General features: G+C 41.8%; 1 protein-coding gene across 10 annotated transcripts in view; it reads left to right on the forward strand.

Moving 5' to 3' along the window:
* Nucleotides 1-20,808, forward strand: part of FRY (FRY microtubule binding protein) — a 170,483-nt gene that overhangs the window by 11,660 nt on the left and 138,015 nt on the right. Inside the window, exon 1 of one of the 10 annotated variants that reach the window (XM_033146470.1) lies at nt 14,738-14,993. The exons of 8 other annotated variants lie outside the window; for them this stretch is intronic. In XM_033146470.1, coding sequence (XP_033002361.1) covers nt 14,924-14,993 — 70 coding nt within the window. In that variant the 5' untranslated portion in view covers nt 14,738-14,923. Of the gene's footprint in view, nt 1-14,737; nt 14,994-20,808 lie in introns of those variants that run through there. One more of the 10 variants, XM_033146472.1, reaches the window with a different exon arrangement.

Below are 20,808 nucleotides of genomic sequence, written 5' to 3' on the forward strand. Positions count from 1 at the left end.
GGGAATTACTCAAAATGGAAGTAAAATAACTTTTCCAAAGTTTCTCCCAGAGGTTGAAATCTGTATTGTGTCCTATATCTATTGCCCAGTGTGTCATTGAAACTTTAACAAGCTCATATTTTGTTTCGCTTTCTAATAAAAAAATTATACATTTTAGACAGAAGTTTATACTTATTTTGTAAAAGTTCTTTTTCAAATTGTGAGCTTTGGTAAAAAAACAACAACCCCCAATTCTTTTTATCTAATTTAAACATATAGAGTATCTGGTGATATTGTAGCCAATCCGTAACTTGGCTCCTTAAGTTTTCCATTGGTTTCAGTTTGGGTCTCCCCCTGTAAAATCAGCAGTTCCCTGTAAATTGCCCATTGTCTATCTGATAGCCATAAAAGTGTTTTTCTTTCCAGCAGATTTTTATATTTCTCCCAGACTCTATACAGATTCTTCCTAAGAATGTGGTTCATGAAATCTTTTAAGTTTTAGCCTTCCCATACCAAATACATGCATGCCAGCCAAATTTTAAATCATGGCCTTGGATTGTGAGCTCTTTATAGTGTGAGTAAGCATTGTTATCTTGGAAGATATTCAGTAGGGCCAGCTCTGGGGTGACTTATAGTACCTGTTTAGTTATTTTGCTTATTTCTTGTATGACTGTTGCTTATTTCTTGTTTGACTGTTGTCCAGAAGAGTTGGGTTTTGGGGCATTCCCACCACATCTGGAGGTATGTGCCTGTGGAGGTGCAGCCTCTCCAGCATTTTGGTGAGGTTCCTGGGCCAAATCATGGCCTTGGATTGTGAGCTCTTTATAGTGTGAGTAAGCATTGTTATCTTGGAAGATATTCAGTAGGGCCAGCTCTGGGGTGACTTATAGTACCTGTTTAGTTATTTTGCTTATTTCTTGTATGACTGTTGCTTATTTCTTGTTTGACTGTTGTCCAGAAGAGTTGGGTTTTGGGGCATTCCCACCACATCTGGAGGTATGTGCCTGTGGAGGTGCAGCCTCTCCAGCATTTTGGTGAGGTTCCTGGGCATATCAACACCAGTTTCTGTGGTGTTAGGTACCATCTGTAGGTGAATTTCAGAGTGAGTACTTTTCTTTTTGCTGATATGGATTTAAAGGGAGGTTTAGACCACATTCTAGTCCATTGGGTGGGCTTAATTTCGTAGCCTATGTTGTCCTCCCATTGTTTTTGATTGCATCAAGGGGATTTGTGGGGCTTTGGAGCAGTTTTGTATATTGTGGATAGCATCCCCTTGCCATGTCCCGTTGTTGTTAGGAGAAGGTTTTCAGAGAAATGGTCAATGGCCTAGTGGCTGTTGATTTTACTACTGGATTATTTAAGAAGGCATGTAGCTGATGGTGTGGTGACCAGGGTATTTGGGTGTCCCCTAGTTTGTTTTGTATTTCTTGTGTTGATATGGGTTTGTTTTTGTAGAATTCTGCTAGGCGATATAGGCCTTTGGCTTGCCAGGTTTTTATCTGGAGATTTTGTGCTGTGTGGTGGAATAGTAGGTGAGCCAGGAGAATTAGTGGGGGTGATCCATTGTTTCAACCAAAGAAAACAAGCTACCTCATAAAACAATTGCAGATATGGCAGCACAAAGCCTCCTTTTTCTTTTGCACCTATCATAATTTTGTATTTAATTCTTGACTTTTCTCCCTGCCTGGTAAACTTAGAGAAAATCATTTCCCCCCCATTTTTTGAAGCATCTTAAATTATTTACAATCAGAATTGATTGGAATAAAAAGAGCATCCTAGGTAGTATGTTCATTTTAATGGCTGAAATTCTCCCTAACAGGGAGAGTTTCATTCTCCCCCATATCTCCAGTTCTTTCTTAACCTCTTTCCACAATTTAATATAGGTTGAGAATCCTTACCGTCAGCCAAATTCCCAAATACTTAACTTTTTTGCCTATTTTTAAACCAGACATCCTTTCTATATAAAAAAAAATTCAACTGCTCATTCATGTTTTAAACCAACATTTTGGTTTTGTCTGAGTTTAGCATATCAGTTTTACTACTGTATATAGAACCCAAGTAAGTCAGGGAGATCATGGCAAGGAGGGGGAAGCACTATTAGTGGTTTTCTATGGGCCACAAGCATAACTCATGTCAACAAGGGCCCAGCTCTAGGGAGTTCCTTCACACAGATGCCTGGTCCCAGGTGTTTTAGAATTATTTATTTATTTATTTAGATTTTAAATTATTAAGGTTTTAGTATTTAAGTTTCTGAAATTCAATTTATGTTTTAGATTTTACATATCACATACCTCCCAACACATCTCAATGAAAACCAGAGGTGTCATCTTCCAGGCCCGCATGAGTCACACAACCTGCGCGAAATTGTAGCCCTGAAAAAAGTGCTTTATTGGGTCGAGATCGTGGTGCATAGAATCATAGAATAGAATCATAGAGTTGGAAGAGACCACAAGGGCCACCCAGTCCAACCCCCTGCCAAGCAGGAAACACCATCAAAGCATTCCTGACAGATGGCTGTCAAGCCTCTGCTTAATAGAATCATGGCCAAAATGGCAACTGTCCTCTTGTGGGGAAAATGGAATGTCTCAGATTTATCAGGGCAGTTGAGGGGTATGATATTATTATTATTATTATTATTATTATTATTATTATTATTATTATTATTGCAATGTATATACCACCATTCATCTGAGAATCACAGGGCAGTTTACAGTATTCACAGGACAGCCCAAGGATGTCATTATGCCTGACCGCTAATGAAAACAGAGCAATTCTTCAAAAATGAGTCACGCTGCTGCATGTAATGTGCATTTGGTTCTAGGGCCCTGTAGTACTGTTTGTCATGGCTAGCTTAGAGCCAGTGTGGTGTAGTGGTTAAGAGCGGTAGACTCGTTATCTGGGGAACCGGGTTCGCGTCTCCGCTCCTCCACATGCAGCTGCTGGGTGACCTTGGGCTAGTCACACTTCTCTGAAGTCTCTCAGCCCCACTCACCTCACAGAGTGTTTGTTGTGGGGGAGGAAGGGAAAGGAGAATGTTAGCCGCTTTGAGACTCCTTCGGGTAGTGAAAAGCGGGATATCAAATCCAAACTCTTCTTCTTCTTCTTCTTTCATGATCTTTTGCTGGATATGATGTTAATGTAGCTCAGGCATAGGCAAACTTGGCCCTCCAGATGTTTTGGGACTACAACTCCCATCATCCCTACCCAACAGGACCAGTGGTCAGGGGTGTTGGGAATTGTAGTCCCAAAACATCTGGAGGGCCGAGTTTGCCTATGTCTGATGTAGCTCTCCCCTCCTTACCCTAAATTGAGCAGTTCCTTCTAGAATGAAACTTCAGACCATTTGCTGAACCTTTGACATATATAGAGGCCTTTAAAATGTACAACAGGCTTTGATAGGAATGAGTAAGGGCTTTATTTATTTATTTTCAATACCCGCTACCATTCTGCATCATTTACAAGACATGAAACACCTCTAGCAATTGCACAGGCTTGTCCAGTCCAGGCAGCTGTTTTTAAGGGGATGGATGCTCATCCTACACACATGCATTCCTCTCTAATCGCCATATGCTGGTGACTATCTCACACTGGTCCCCCACCTGGCCCTGCCTATCTTATCTGTAGGTAGCCTCAACTGTGGTCAGTTCGAGAGAGAGAGAGACCCTGCATTTTGAAAGCACATACATGCACTTTAGCATGTAAGCACCGAACCGAGAATTTGGAAAGCTGCATTGTTAAATATCAGAAGGAAGCTATTATCAGAAATGCATATCTTAAACTATAGAGATTAAAAATAACTTAAGGTTTTCAGCTTTTCCAAATACAATGTATGCCATCTTTACTAATAAAAGCCCAGGATATGGTCACCCATTTGCCTGGGCATCTGCACCAACCCTAACATCTCCCCCGTCCTACACTCCAAAAATATACCAAGGGAGCTTGGATAGGCAGCAACCAATGATGCTGCAGTGTGATTCCAAGCCACAGAGGTTATGATGGCTCTAAGATACAATCTATATGCCTAGGAAAATCATGATTATAATCCTAATGGTATTACCCTACTTCAGTAAACAGGTGAAGGATTAAATACTTGAATGTTCCCTCTGATTTAATAACTCTTGGCACATGGAAGTCTAGGACTTAGACGGCTAGATTAGAATTCTTACCACTGACAAGGCATCTTTCTGTGGGCAGAACGTTATTGACATAGGAGAACATTCAATTATGTGGTTTCTTTCCACACACATCCTGAAATAGTACAGTACCACATGATATTTCTACTGTCCTAAATTTAGGGAGAGTAAGAACCCCTCGAGACTAGAAAGGAAAACAGGTACCCTCTGGGTGACTTGAAGGTCATTTTACTTGCCAGGCAATTCAACATCAGTAGAATCCTCCTGCATTAAATTTAGGGTATGTAGTCCAGCATCCTGTTTCTGGAAACAGCCATTCAAATAATCCAGAGAAGCTCAAAGAGGGCATCAGCCCTGCCCTAATAAAAATAATTAATAATATTTTTATTATTAGTACCCCACCCATCTGACCGGGGTGTCCCAGCCACCCTGGGCAGCTTCCAGCACATACAAAAATATAATAAAACATTAAACATTAAAAACTTGCCCTATTTCCAGGCCTACCCAATACAGATTAGTGCGAGTTCTGAACAAGGATAATAGAAGCTGGTTGGCTAATTTACCCATGCATCTAACTTCCCTAACCTTGAGACTCAGGTCTTCCTACATAAGATAGGGGTGCGAACTTTCATGGCTCCATGTGGCAGGATAGCCCTTAAGAACCAAATTTCACAAGTGGGTGTGGTTGCCCTCCTGTCAATCACATGATGGATTGGTGGGTTTCCTCCAGCCTGTGTAAAAAAACAAACCCTGTTTTGCTTTCTGACTCTCTCCATGCTTCCTCTTTAAACCCACAACGCTCTAGGAGTTTGAAGTTTTGTTCTTTGGAGAAAGTAACATGGAAACCTGCAAACACCAAAGAGAAAAGTCATTCATTCAGTTCAATTGAAGTTTTTATACTCAGACTTCAGATGAACTAAATTAAAACCACACAAAGTCTGTCAGTTTAACTGAGGTACAGTCTTCCAGCCAAAGTGGTTGAGAAGCACTTTGATAAAATAATTGTTCACACACTGCTGTATATGCTGCTACTCACCCAAATTAAAAAGGAGGAGGAGGAGGAAACATGTTTGTTTAAAATATCCCCCCTTTTTTGTTTAGTGTAATTTTAAAGATTACAAATATAATTGCAGGACAGGACAGGTGGTGATGTGTAATGTCAGCAGGCTCTCTTGTTAACAATCTCACTTCCGGTTTAACAAGTGCTCGGTGATGTTCTTATGTAATGTCAAGTAACAGCCAAATTATGTAATAGTGACCAATCTGCATTGTCAAGTTAGCCTTTGGCAAAAAGGAAGGAAGGAAGAAAATATATTGGTAATAGAAGGATTATATGTTCAGTCTTGTTTGTTTAATTTTAAATTTCTTACCTGCTCTTCATTATTAGACCCGGCCTAAACTATATAGGTTTCGTGTCGAAGGCCAGGGTAAAGAGATGTGTCTTTAGGTAATTAGGTGACAGGTGTTAATATATTTGGGGAGGCAATTGTGCAGCTTTGGGTGCCACAGAAAAATGCCCTCTCCTAGGCTGCCACCTGCCAAACTTTTGAAGGCAGTGGAACTACCACCTCATTAACATCAATGAGGGGTTGTAGGGAAGGAGACAGGCTCAAAATTTCTGAAAAGCTAAGTTGTTTAGGGCTTTAAACATTAATTTGGTCTGCAAATGACCTGAAGCTGTTTTAAAACAGGGGTCACGTCAATTCTAAATGGAACAAGTTAGTAATCTGGCTTGTGCATTTTGGACTAGCTAAAGTTAGGAGTTGTCTTCAAGGGCAGCACCATAGAGTGTATTGCAACCATCCATTCTGGAACTCACCAGAGCATAGAGTGCATTGCCAAGGTTCTCTCTGTCAAAAAAGAAGCTGTAGATAGCGAACCAGCAGTAGCTGGAAAAAGGCACTCCTAGCTACTCATGCCATCTGAGCCTCTAATGACAGTGATGGATCCATGAGTTCCCACAATCTGTGGACCTGTTCCTCCCAGGGGAGTACAAACCCTGCCCAGAACAAGCTGACTCTTCACCTCTCAGAACTGCACTTTAGTTTTTCAATACACTTTTTGTACTTCTGGTTTTTCTTCTTCTTTAAAATAAAAAAAGGTTTTAGTTAAGCCAGTTGGTTTTAAACAATGCAACCATAACAATTTACTGGCCTGCTGCAGTACATGTTGGCTTTTGTAGCTAGCCAAAAGGTTTGTAAAACGTAAGAGAAGAATTTAAATATGTGGAGGTGGCATTTTTAAATTAATTTGCAAGGAGCCCTCCGTGCACATAGGGTGGCTTTGAATCGGATCTAGAAATCTACCTTCTCGCAGTCTCTGAATTTGTACATCATGCCTGGTCATGTTTGCTTATCGTAAAAAGGAAAAAGAGGTTCAGTCCCTGCCCTGTATGACAAATTTAGAAATCTAGAAAATAGAAACAGAAGCTCCTGCTTCCTTGTTTTCAAAGTGAGGAAATCGGATATAAATGTTTGAGATACCGGTAATACATTGTACTGAGCATGTGACTGTTTCAGCTTAAGCTTTACGTTTTCATTTTGGAACAGTGGACATTATTTATTTAGCTAGTTTATATTTGGCAATAATATTTATATACTACTCAATCAACAGAAACTTCTAAGCCAGTCACATAAAAACATAATAATAATAATGGTAATAATAAATTTTATTATTTATATCCCATCCATCTGGCTGGGTTCATTAAACATACTACTAAAAGATCAAATGTTAAAAATCTATAAAACATTTATCACAAACAAACAAACAAAATCAGCAGTTTTAAAACAACATATGTAATTTAAAAATTCCATGTTCCAGCTGCATGTCTGGGGAAGATTGCCTATACAAACAAGTGTTTAGCAGGTTTGGAAAACAGTTCAGCAAAAATCCCGGCCTAATATTAATGGGCAGGGAGTTGCAGAGTGGAGCTTCTGCCATACTGAAAGTCTTGATTCCTTGCAAATATGAAATGGACATTATGAGGTACATGCAAAAATGTCAGTTCCACAGACTGAAGTGGTCAAGGGGGCAGATATGGACTAAAGGGGCATCCTGAAACTAGTGTAGGACCCACTATGCAGACAGCAAAATTCAAGGTGTGTGAGCCAAACTGGCACGTATTTCTCTTTTCATAAACGTACATGTTTTGAGTCAGCTTGGGCAATGAACGGAAGGAAGTGCCTTTCTAGCTGCTACCTATTGCTTTTCACACTGAACATCACTGGTATGCCTGACTCCAGCTACAAAAGCTGAGGCTGCTGAACAGACTGTTTGCCTGGGTATTGTTTAGAGAAGTTTATGTTGGGGGAGGGTTGTTGCTGTTATTGATAGTATTTTGTGTATCCTTATTTTGTATCTTATTATTTATGTAGAATTATAATGAGGGTGGTATTCAAAATTTAATAAATACTAATTTGGTTGTGCACTTTTTGATGCTTATTTATTGTTTATGACTACTTTTGTTATGTTTGTAATTATGTATTTTTTCATGTTGTATGCTGCCTTCAGCATGGTTTTAACTATGGAAAGGTAGCATACAAATAAAATGTATATATGTTTGAGGAGAAAGCAAAATAAAAGCAGCTACTTCAGTTTTGTGCCTTGATGTTGACACAATTCGCAGCTTACCGGTAAAGGTAAAGGGACGCCTGACCGTTAGGTCCAGTCACGGACAACTCTGGGGTTGCGGCACTCATCTCGCTTTAGACTACTGTAAATCATTCACCCCTATTTTCCTGCTGTTGATTTGATTAGCTTTTAATGCCACTGTGCTGCCCCCAAGTGACATGTTTCTTATAAACAAATGGTATGATAGTAATAGTAATAATAATAATAATAATAATAATAATAATAAATATACAGAACTCTACAGGGTTTAAACATTAAAAACAACAGTTATTACAAGTACATAGATTTTTACACAGTGTTTCTGTTTCTCCTGTGGCCGTAGCAAGTACAGTGGTACCCTCAGGTTAAGAACTTAATTCGTCTGGAGGTCCGTTCTTAACCTGAAACTGTTCTTAACCTGAAGCACCACTTTAGCTAATGGGGCCTCCCGCTGTCGCTGCGCCGCCAGAGCACAATTTCTGTTCTTATCCTGAAGCAAGTTCTTAACCTGAAGCGTTATTTCTGGGTTAGTGGAGTATGTAACCTGAAGCATATGTAACCTGAAGCGTATGTAACCTGAGGTACCACTGTACCCATAATTTGATTCAGGGTTGTAAAAGTGGTTGAGTTTCTTTTCACTGTGCATATGGGTGGAAAGTTATCTGCACCTGGGTAAGTAACTACTTAATTCAGGTAACACTGCACATTTGCATTTCAAGTGGCAATGCTTGAATACTGAAAATTCAGGCCACATGGTTCATGCTTAGCTTAGCTTAGCTTAGTTTAGCTTGCCTTGTTAGTGTTTGGGGTGTTATGCACTACTGTTCACGGGAATTTTTTCCAAGAGGGGCAAAGTGAAGGTTTGAAATGAATGAATGAATGAATGAATATGCATACATAACTAGCTTCAGAGAACAGGCCAACTTTTACTAGTAGACCTAGTGACTATGTGATGGTGGGCTAGTAAACCCAGCTCCAAGAAACTTCTTTTCGTGTCTGTCCCTCTGTTGTTTCTCGGTAGGTATACCTGCTGTTCATCTGCATTCGGATAATGTTTTCGACATTCTCTGCTGAAACCCTAAATTCTTTCGCCAGGTCCTTTCACTCCCTCCAGCTTTAGTTAATTGCATTGCTCACTGCATCTCCCTCCCCTCCCCAAAAAGCAAATACCGGTAACCCAATGGATTACATTTCAGGGTTGTAATGCACTGCTCTGTTGTAAAATTTCATTTCACATAGTCAACATGAACACAAACTCTAGTTCTTGCATCTTGTTTGCAATGCTTTCTGCCTCTCCTATAGTTTCTCCCTTTTGTGATTGGTCTTCAGCTATACTTTCCAGTATAAAATCACTTGACTGTTGAGAAAAAGCTGGACAACAGTCAACAGCACATGGCATGAGTATATTCTGTTCTAAAAGCTTCTTCCATTCTAAAAGCATTCTAAAATCTTATTCTTCAAATTCTTTTTTTTTAACCCCCCCCTAATTTTATGTGTGTGCCCTTGCTTTGCTGGTGCCCCAAACATGGGCTTAGTCTGCCTGTCAGGTAACCCAGCACTGTTCACTTAGCTAGTGAAAAGCATCTTGCAAGATACTTGACAAGCTACCAAGGCACTTCCATCTGTAACTTGGGTAACAGCAGGATGTTACACCAGCAAACAAACAGAAAATGAAAAAGCATGTGTTCATTTACAAATACAAACACCAAGATGGAGAACAGAGAGTGAACCAGGCATGCATTTGAGCTGAAGGGGTACATAATGTTTGCAATTAAAAAGGACAGGACTGTTCAGCTGCCAGTTCTGACCACAAGAGGGAGTTGTGTATTCTCACACATTTCAAGCATATTGGTAACATTCAAATGGATGGTTTGCACTTGTTTAGGTTCTGTGCACCCCTTGACACATGACCTCCAATAATGTTCTTTGTATTTAACCTGTGTATTTATAGAATCATAGAATGTTTACCTGTTATATATGGTCACTCTTAAAACTCCCACAGCTGAACTGCTGAGTCAATGCTCAGAGCCGGTCCTACCGTTAGGCAGAGCAAGTCAGCAAGTTGGTTAGGTGTTGGATAATAGAGCTGTGTGCGTTACACCCTGCATCCTCTGTTACCTTGCTGTCCTCCAGTGTGGTGGAAAATGCTGTCCCATCACCAGTGTTGAAGTACATTTCAACAGCTGCTCTAGTCAGTTCTTGTATATGGAATGGTGGGTGCCATTTTCTTTGTATATACTACACACACTTGCACAAACTGTTTTCTATGTGTTTTTTATTTGTATGGGCCTATGGCCGTAAATAAAATTCTCTCTCTCTCTCTTTGTATATATGCTTATTGGAGTGCGTGTGTACACACATGAACGTAAGACAGGGTACGAGCATATCAGGTTATAATCAATACAAAAGAAGCAGAAAATAGCAGCCAGTAACAACTGGATACTCTGTGTCAGCTATTGTGAATATTCATTGTAAGTTTTTCAGATCTTGCTGGTGGGTGTCATTTTGCTGTTTGCCGCAAGCAGCAAAATATCTTTGGCCGGCCCTACCATTGCTGTAGCTCATAGCATCAGGTTTCAAGACTGCAGTGATGATACAAAGGTTGCCATAGTTGCTGCTGTACAGATAGCAACAATATATAAGTATTTTGTGTGACTTTAGGGAACGGGTCTAGTCACACAGCCCGACACCCTAAGAATGGGCAATGGCTTCAGTTTGTGTGCCTGTATGATGCCTGGCATAGTCACGTTTGATGTGCTATTAGTTGCTGTGGTGCAGTATATTGTTTCTTCCATATCAGCTAAAGCAAACACATAAGTTTCTGTTGTTTGGAATTTGCTTTGGACAGGATTTGCTCTATAATCATTGCTTCCTACCTCAAGTAAGTGTGCATACGTACTTGTTCCGAGTAACTGAAGTAAGCCCCATTGAATTCTGCTGGTAGATTTGTTTATTTCTAATCTCTAATTAAATTCCGAGGTTTCTCTCCAAGATGTTTATTACTTCATGGTCAACTTGGTGATCAAAATGTCTTAGTCATTTGCAAGATTGTTCTTGGATATGAACTGGACTTGCAGCTCTGTGAAACCTGTGCTGTTCAGTAACATTTCCCTGAAACAATTCCTTGATGTATGAGAATGGCATAATAAATATTGTAATATTAAACATGTAAACATAGTTTGCATTGTTGATCCCTATCATTCCACTATGAATGCTTTAGAAGTCTGTATGTTCTGTCACAATTAACAGCTGCTTTTCATTAACTATCAACCCCTCTGTGCATAAAGATCCCTACTAGAATTGCTGCTGTTGCTGCTGCAAACCCTGACTCTTGACTAGCCCTAAAAGTGGAAATGTCTCTGCTTTTAATATTCAGTGCCGAGGCCTGGATGGAAGCAGGGAAATGAAAGCCCTGGCACTGCTTCAACTGCTCCTCCTCCTCCTGGGGGGAAATGCATATGTCCTACTGATTGACTTCTGAGTATTGCTCCCTCCCAAGCATTGGGGGCTGCTGGTACCCCATAAGGCAGGGGAGACCAGCAGTGGGTGGAGCCAGATTGAGTGAAACATAGGGGCACTCCCTGATCAGCTGTAAGTAGGCAGGCTGGTGGGGCCAGCTGAGAATGGACAGGCTGATGGGGCAGTGCCCCATTTACCCTAGCGGACCATTCTCCATTTCTTCCAGGGAGCTTTGGTGTAGAAGCAGCAGCTGGGGTTTGTGCACATATATTTTCATTTGATATGCAGTTTGGCTCTCTGTCTTCCTGGTTTCATAGCACTTGCACACTACTTGGCATTATGTTCACAAACCATATTTACCATATTATACTTTGGGGCTATTTTATAAATGATCAGTGGTTCTGGTGATAACAACTGGTTTTGAAGGAACTTACGGTACTATGACATGAAGGCTCTCTTCCTAAGTACATTTGCTTGAGAGTGCAGTCCTGCTTGGGGACTAATCTGTGGTCCTCCAGAACTTGTTGGACTACCCTTCTCCTTATTTTTGACCATTAACCATGCTGGCTGGAGCTCATGGGAGATGGAGCTCAGCAAAACTTGGGAGGACCACTACTACCCCAAATTGAAGTGTCCAGATATGTGTGAGTAAGTTATTTCCTCTGCTTGCCTGCGATTTGCAGAGGGTAGAATTGAGCCAGGCCATCATACTCCCATTTCCTCTCTCCATCCAGCTCATCAGATTCCCAGCCCCTGCATTTCCTCTTGGGCAGCAAGCAGGCACCACCACCAAGCGAGGTGCTGACTCCTGGCAACTGTGCCATGTGGCCTAGTGGGTTGCTATAGGCACAACACAATGGGGTCCTCTGCACCCTGACCCTCTCACACTGAGAACAGTGTTACTTGTTAATCCCCTTCTTCAAGGAGTGGGACATAACAGGTTAGTTTCGTTTGACTGAGAGAACACTGGGGATGTGTGGTCTCTTGGTAGTATTTTGTTTTATTTATGATATACAAGTGGGTACTCATTCAGGCAAGCAACAAATCCACAGAGAGCACCTTGTGTAGCCCACCCCTCCCCCTGCCTGGGAAGGCTGCACTTACCGTTTCATCTACAAGCTACAAACTCTCGACAACTTCTAACAACAAATCACATTTTTCTTCCACTGGTACACAACTTCTTCCAGAGCATCGGTCTGAGTCTCCACCCATGCAGGTGAACTGACTAGTTGGAAGCATCTTGTCCAGCATTAAGGGAAATAAGGTTGTGTTGCCAAGTTCTTGAACCTTATCCAACATCCCTTTTACTAAACCACAATGACAAACCCATTTACAATAATGGGACAGCCAATGTTACAACAGAATTGCACTTTAAATTGCATTGAAGTAAATGGGATTTACTTCCAAGTAAGTATGCTTAAAATTAGTGTGTGTGTGTGTGAGAGAGAGAGGTGAGTCCTATCCAAAGCAGAGTGTTAGTTTTAATATCAAGGCCTCTCTATCTGGCCCTCAGGACTTTCCCCAGGCTACACCCCCTCCCCAGCCAGACCTTTCACTTGCCCTGGTTTGGGTGTTTTTGCCTGGCTGAAATTTGTCCTCGAGCTCTGATGATGATGATTTGCCTGTGTGGTGGATAGAAAAGGGTGTATGTACATGTGTAGAAATGAGCCTATTGTACAAAGATAATAGAGCATGAGATTCTTAATCTTAGGGTCATGTGTTCGAGCCCCATGTTGGGCAAAAGATTCATGCACTGCAGGGAGTTGGACTAGACCAGGCACCCCCAAACTGCGGCCCTCCAGATGTTTTGGCCTACAACTCCCACGATCCCTAGCTAACAGGACCAGTGGTCAGGGATGATGGGAATTGTAGTCCAAAACATCTGGAGGGCCGAAGTTTGGGGATGCCTGGACTAGACGGCCCTTGTGGTTCCTTCCAGCTCTACAATTCTATGAATCTACAACTCCTATTAGTTTCTCTACAATTTCTATTATTTTACAACTCCTACTGGCTGTGCTGGCCAGAGATGATGGGGGTTGCAGGCCAGCAACATCTAGAGACTAGGAGTTAAGAGAGGGGTGAATTATTCTGGCAAAAAAGTTATCCTCTCCTATTCCTCCCCTGGTTTTCCCCCTTCTCTCCCTCTGATGTCTGCTTACTGCCGTAATGTAGGTTGTAATCTTTTTGAGACAAGGGCCATTTTTATGTAAGTCTTACTGTGCTGAATGACAGCCCAGAGGCCTGATTTTATTTGCTTACTCCTGCAAAGCACCACATATGTTGACGGTGCTATATCCTAATCCCGTGCCCTGGGATGGATGCTCTATTGAAATCAGACGTGATGTCCTTAGCGTGTAGCTGACAAGCTTGCAGGGGCAGCTGGAAACCTTTCAGAAATTGCAGAAAACATACTGTAGGATTTCTTCCCTCTCCGTGTGGTGATCCGGTTGCATGCAGGCCCGCCTGTGCAAGACCAGCCATTTTCGCACACCACTGCGACCTACCTTAAAAAAAAAAAAAATGCTTAGCAGCAGTGTGCCAAGAACGTACACTGCCTGTACATGGTGCCCAGAATGACTTGCAGGAGCTGCCAACAGGCAATGAAGGGCCCAAGCAAGCCTTTCCCTTCACCCCTTTCATGCTCAGAGGCTTGTGTCAACAACTGATTACTTTGTCCAAAGGCAGGGTCCAGGGGTGGGCTTTAGTCCCCAGCAGGGTTGCGAGTCCTCCAGGGCTGAATCAGGGATCAGGTTTCGATCCGGGATGTTCCGGCTTAGCGGGCAACGCGCGAGGAAGCTGCTTTTAGCAGAAACTGCCTCCTCTTCCTCCTGCCTGGCTGCTGTCTCTTTAAAATCTCGATTCGAGACAAAATGGTAACAACAACCGCCGCCGCGACTTGTCTGGTGCGGGGATAGAGGCACCCAAACAAGTGAGGCAGTTGAGACCCTAGCAGGGAAAAAAAGAATAATAATAAAAGTGGAGGGGAGGGGTGGAGAAAGAAGGGGGGGGAGAGGTTTCCTCCGCTGCACATCCAGCGGATGGGTGCAGCGTTTGCCTTTACCGCAGCGTGATGCAGTTGGACCGAGGAAGGCGTTGTTGTTGTTGTCGCCGCCGCCGCCGCCGCCGCTCTTGAGAAGAGAGGGAAGCAGCTGACCAGCCGGCGAGGAGAGAAAGCAAAAGCGCGCCACCCGGGCTCACCCAAGGCTGGGATCGGAGGAGAGAGGCTGTGCGCAGCAGGAGCCTGAACCTGCCCGCAGTGGCGGATCTGCTCGCTTGGGCGTTTGGCAGGAAGAGGTGTTTTTTCCTTCCGATCGCTGCTCGCTTGCTGCGTCTGCGTGTGTTTCTCTCCCTCTCCTCCCCCCGACAACCTGCGCTTCTGCCGCAGCTCCGAGGGCAGAGGAGAGCCTGGGCGCACGAGCAGGGTGCGATGGCGACGGGCAGAAGCAACCCCCCCTAAAGGATGACCAGGGGGCAGGCGTCTCCTCCGGGGCGCGCGCGGGGGGGTGTCGCTTGCTGGCGCCGATTGGGAGAGCAGAGGCAACAGCAGCAGCAACAGCAGCAAGCAGCAAGCAGCTACCACCACCAGCTCTCAGGAGCGGAAGGAGAGAGGCTCTGCAGAGACTTCATTTCCTCCCCTGACCCCCTCCGTTTACATCACTAGCTGGTGACAGTCCCATCTCGCCGGCAAAAGTACCTGCCACTCGAGCTGCTCCGGGAAGGGAGGCTCTTTGTATGCCGCAGACATGGCCAGCCAGCAGGATTCCGGCTTCTTTGAAATCAGCATCAAATATCTGCTGAAATCCTGGAGCAATAGTGAGTACAGCTAGGTTTTGCCTCCACCCCGAGCTCCCTTCCCTCTTCCTCATATCTCGTCTCCAAGGCAATATAGTGGCAAGGGAAGAAGAGCAAATGCTGAGCCGCCCTGGTCGCTTTGTGAGGGTCAGTTTGAACCAAGGCGCTCCCTCACCCCCAACAACACTCTTTTTAGGGGCGTTTGTGTGAGGGGGAAACTCTGCTGTTTCAGTACATGGACGTATCAAGAGGGTTAAATAGCCTTCCTTTAAGTGGAAGGAGGGTAATGGGATTATGCTTGATTTTACTTGATTTAATTCTCAAATTAGGCTCCTTCCTGGATCTGCCTCTCTCTATCTGGATGAGGACAGGGTAGGGTAATTCCTGCCTCTCCTCCTTAAATGCTTTTGACTGGTTTGTTCAGTCTTACTTCATTACAATGTTTGCCGAGTACTGTTTTCCTACAGCAGATTGGCATGTTTTGTGTTTGTCTGTTCCGGTGCTGCATATGTGTGAAAAATGGGACAAATAATGTTCCAGGTTCTCTTTCGTGTATTTTCATTAATAAATCCAGGCAGTAAAGATTGTCAGTTCCCTTTTTCGTGGTTTTATTGTTTTGTTTTATACTGTATTTGCGTTGAAGGAGCCTGCTTTCTTCTTGAACCAAATGAGAGAGCTGCAGAATGTAAACAAATGAGTTTGGAGCTATCCACTATTGCAGGGCTTGGTATTGCTGATGCACCATTGTCCTCTATGGCATCTTATACTAGTTTTTGATATGGTGGGAATGTTACATAATAAAGATCAGCAAATGTCAAGAACGCTCACAAAAAGTGCAAAGTCAATCAGGCCTTTAGGCTGTCAACTCGTGATTTTTAAGTACTGCAATGTGAAATTTCATTTTAAAAATGTGTCCAGCTCATGCCTCTATTACGTCAGCAAACACGAAGAGCATCAGATTCTACCGACTTCTGAAATGCACATTCTCTCTAGAAAAAATACAGCTAGGCTATATTTGCTATTAAGCAACTCTGACATACAATGGATTTAAGATTTGTACTTTAATGTGGCACTAATTACAGTACCTGATTATAAATCTAAAAAACCTAATTTAGGTACATCAGGATATTACAGTTTGTAACTGATATATCAAGGGCACCATCTGTGAATGATACCTATAAGCACTATTTTATAGCTGAGTTTAGTCTATAAGATTAGTCTTAATTTTTTTTTCATAAGAGAACTGTGAAATCACCATGGATAATATTGTTTACCTCAACAACATTTTTTAAAATTGCCCTGTTCCAAATCATTCTCATGTTGCATACTTCTAGAATATATTACAGCATTCATGCACTTTGGTTTTTCAGCTACCATTAATTGATTTGAAATGGATATTAGATCCAGAATTACAGAAGAGGGGAAATAAAATGTGGTAAGATTTTTGTCATAGATCATTGTGTTCCTTTGAAAAACACGTAATGTGAAGTCAAGGTAGTTCTTCAACTTGTACTGTAAGTGGTACAGGCTTAATGAAAATTAGCTGAATATTTTATTTCTATGTACCAGCATTCACTTCATCAAATTCTATAGCCTTTCATTGGAAAGATGCTTAGAAGTTGAACAGCTTTTCTATACTGTACACAAAAGTCACAAGGTGAGATTATGAGAAGCAGTTATTTCTCAACATAATTCTTTTCTATAAAGAAACTCCAATCTATCAAGTAGTCTAAAAAAGAAATGGATAGAAGCTGCTGCATATTTGCATAGATAGGACCATACATTTGTTTAAGGGTTTCCTGTGGTGACTGTTGGGGTGAGGCTTAAATGCCACTTGTTTGAAATTGCAAGTGAGCTTGCTCATGCTTGAGCAGCAGCCTATTTTTAAAGTAACGTCTACCTGAGTTTGGAGAACAGCCATTATGTTGATTGCAAGGTGAGAGGAACCAGGTCAAGGTGGGAAGTTGAAACTCCGACTTCTTCCTTTCTTTTCACCTTCCTTGCGCTTCCTTTACATGCTTGCTGTGTTTTCTTGTTTCTCTTCTGCTACGAAGTGCTCTCCATTAAATACTGTAGAGACTCAAGGGCATGGGAATGGCAGAGTACAGAAGAACAGTGGCTCTGTATGCTTGGTCTGTGGCCTCCACAGCTGCAGTCATAGCATAGGTTCTTGGAAAAAGGTGTAAAGGAAACTTTGGTTTCCAAGTTGTGACCCAAGAGCCTCTCAAAATGTGATACTGCTACTCAGCTGTCATTCTCAGTGTCTCAGCATGGCTAGGAGCCAACTAATCAGTCACCTGGGACACAGTGGGCCAGTTCAGACATCACAGTAAACTCTCCCCTCACCTCCAGCATGGCTACAAGGAGGAGATTAGAAGCTTTCATTTCCATTTTGGATTAACTGTGGTTTAGTGTTGCATCTCAGCCTACACCGTGGGCCATGTTAACTAAGGTCTGAAACAAACCATATTTTGAAATTGGCTTGGTTCAATCAAACAATAGTTAAGATTAATAAGTTGGTTGGGTTTTGATGAAATGGCAAGCTGCAGCTAACCAAAAACTGAAGCGGAAGTTTCCATATTTTGCCCTGTGGTCGCCATTGTCTGAACTAGCCCATTCTGTTATATTTGCATATGATGATCTAAGAGATCTGTGAGACCATGGGGAGATTTATGGAAAATCCTGAAGGTCTTCTGCAGGGTGAATACTGACAAAACAATGTGAAACTGAACTCAGTACAGCTGTACTGAATGAGTAGGTAAGTGTTGTTATGCAGGTCATTGCTGCATAAGAATTGGCATTGCTGGATTTAAACATGGTCTGTAGCATCAGTCAAGGCATACCATTGAATCTGTCGTCGTAAGTTTCTCTTAATAATATGGTTCAGTGCCCTTATTAACAAGTACAACATTTTTGTGCTGACGCATTAGTACTTATCAGCATTAAAGCATACATTCATCCATCCCAAATGGATTCCTGATGTAACATAATATAATGTAATATTAATAAACAAAATTCATTCTAGTACTGTATCGGTAATTAATTATTTACAGTAAGTAACAATTACAAGATTTTAACGACATTTTAAAATAGTTAGCTTTTTGAAACCACTGCTTAAATATTTCAAAGCACACAGCATTTCTAAGTGACTGTGAGGACATGCCTAAGCAGGTTTACTCAGAAGCAAGCCTTACTAGTGAGTAAGCCCCACTGAAGTCAGTAAGTGTGCTTATATGATTGCAGTCTAAGTGAATTAACTTTCAGCATACTCTGCCTGTTCTCAGAATGTGGAGCCTGCAGCCATGCAGGTGCTATTGGACTCCCAACTCCCATCATGGCCGGTGCTCAGGAACAATGGGAGTTGTAGTACAACAATACCCACAGGGCTGCAGGCTCTCCATCCCAGTATAATTATTATTGTATTTTTTAAAATATCTCATCTTTTTCCCTGACTCAAGGCGGATTTTAACATTTGATGTTTTAATATGTTTTATATGTACTGTAAGCCTCTCAGAGTGGCTAGGGAAACTCAGCCAGATTTGGGGGGGGGGGTATAAATAATAAAATTGTTGTTGTTGCTGCTGCTGCTGTTAAACAGAAAGAGCTAAAAGCATAAGGGGGTAATTAAAAAAAACCAGTAATAGAATTTAAACTATTTATCTATATTAAATCTATTAAAACATACAAATAATTGCAATAGAAACTTCAAAGCACCAGTATGAAATGGAAAAGTATTTCAAACTCATAATCATGTAAAGGAATCACTCCTCAAAGCAAGAGTCCATTTTGGCTTCAGCTAATAATATACACGTGGCAACTAATTTAGCCTAATGCACACAGGTTAGACAAGATGTTTTGTGAAGACAAACAATTGGTCCCTTTTGGAGCGACAGAAGAAGCCTGTAGAGGACTGGGCGGGTTGGGGGACTGGTTACAGGAAACCACATTCATGGCATTCTGAATTACCTTTTTAAAAACAAAACAAAACTGAAATTATGTGAATAGGACAGACTAACTGAGTCGAGTCAGGTCAAGTGTTGAAATGTTTTGCAGGCAAAATGTCATGCAAGATGGCCCCTTTCAGGGCCCACAAATTTTGTCAATTCATGTTGGTATTCAGTCCACAGACAGACCTGATGCGGACCCCTAACATATATCCAACGTGTATTCTCAACATTCAGTTTGTGTTGAGTTCCATTTCTAAAGCGTGACTTTAAAACCAGTTTATGGTTGATAATACCCTTCTTACTTTTTAGTTTGCTTTTAAAGTAGAGTTGCCATCTGGATGTTTGGCAAATGTAGATTTTGGTGAATTTCCTTAAAAATAGCTCAAAAACTTCAATTTTCATTGACTTTGCCCCCCCAAAAGCTCAATTTCCGGATTTTCACTATTGAAATATGGCAACCCTATTTTATAGGAGCCACATGTTTTAGAACCATTGGCTTGTTTTAAAGGGAACAAAATTTAGCTCAAAGTGAGTCACGACAATAACAAACCTTAAAAAAGAACCAAAACATATCCATAACATTTTAGTCAATTTGCTGTATCTATATCAGCATAATAATAAAACACAATAACTCATCAATGAAATGAAAGTAAAAACAATAACTTGCTTTTGTGTACATTTTATTGTTTTAACTTGCCCTGATGTCTTTGGAGGAAAGGTGAGTGAACGTTTTCCAAATAAATAATAAATAAGCGCATTAGTAAGCAATAAATACAGTTCAATACCAATGCAATAATTCAAAAAGAATCCGATAAATCCATGCTTAATATAAACATTACAATTTCTATTTAATTAATATCAATACCAGGATATCAGAGTTCTGGTCAGTTAACCTACTCATGCATATCTGAAGCCTCGAACCCAAAGGAACTCCATGCACCAATCCCCCTCTGTTCAGTCACAACAGCATCCATTCATACTGTGTGTGCTTGTTTAGCATTTGAATTTGTTTGTATTGTCATGTGAGTCATCAAGTGAAGATGTGGGCCTTGAAAAGAAGAATATACATACATACATACATACATACATACATACATACATAGGTAAAGGTAAAGGACCCTTGACACTTAAGTCCAGTCCGAATGACTCTGGGGTTGCGGCGCTCATCTTGCTTTACAGGCCGAGGGAGCCGATGTTTGTCTGCAGACAGTTTTTCAGGGTCATGTGGCCAGCATGACTTAGCCGCTTCTGGCAAAACCAGACCAGCGCACGGAAACGCCATTTACCTTCCGCCGGAGCGGTACCTATTTATCTACTTGCACTTTGATGTGCTTTCGAACTGCTAGGTTGGCAGGACCTGGGACTGAACAATGGGAGCTCACCCCTCACGGGGATTTGAACCGCCAACCTTCTGATCGGCAAGCCCAAGGCTCAGTGTTTTAGACCACAGCACCACCCGCGTCCCACATACATACATACATAAAAATTCAATTCACTATGTAAAAATGTAGACAAAGACAACATGGCGACTTTTCTAAATGATGTAACAGCACACTCTTGTGCAGGTTTACTCAGAAGTAATCCTCAATGAGTTCAGTGGGGCTTACTCAGTAATGAATTTGTTTAGGATTGCAATCTGAGTCTGGAGTCATGCATGTACCTGGGAGTATCTAATGTTGTAAGTAAGCCTCCTGACAGTGCAAGGTTCCTTCCTTGAGCAATGGCACTCCCTTCTCTCCTTCCACTGCAGCCCCCAAAATCTGTTCTTCGGGGGGGGGGGGTTCCCAGATGAAAATTGTTGCGCTAATAGAATGTGTTCATTGGATACTGCCCAAGACCTCCTTGCTGAGTACATTGAGTGCTCTGATTTTAAATTATACTTTTATTAC

Source organism: Lacerta agilis, chromosome 4 (assembly GCF_009819535.1).
Source record: "Lacerta agilis isolate rLacAgi1 chromosome 4, rLacAgi1.pri, whole genome shotgun sequence".
In the NCBI taxonomy this organism is placed as follows: Eukaryota; Metazoa; Chordata; class Lepidosauria; order Squamata; family Lacertidae; genus Lacerta; species Lacerta agilis.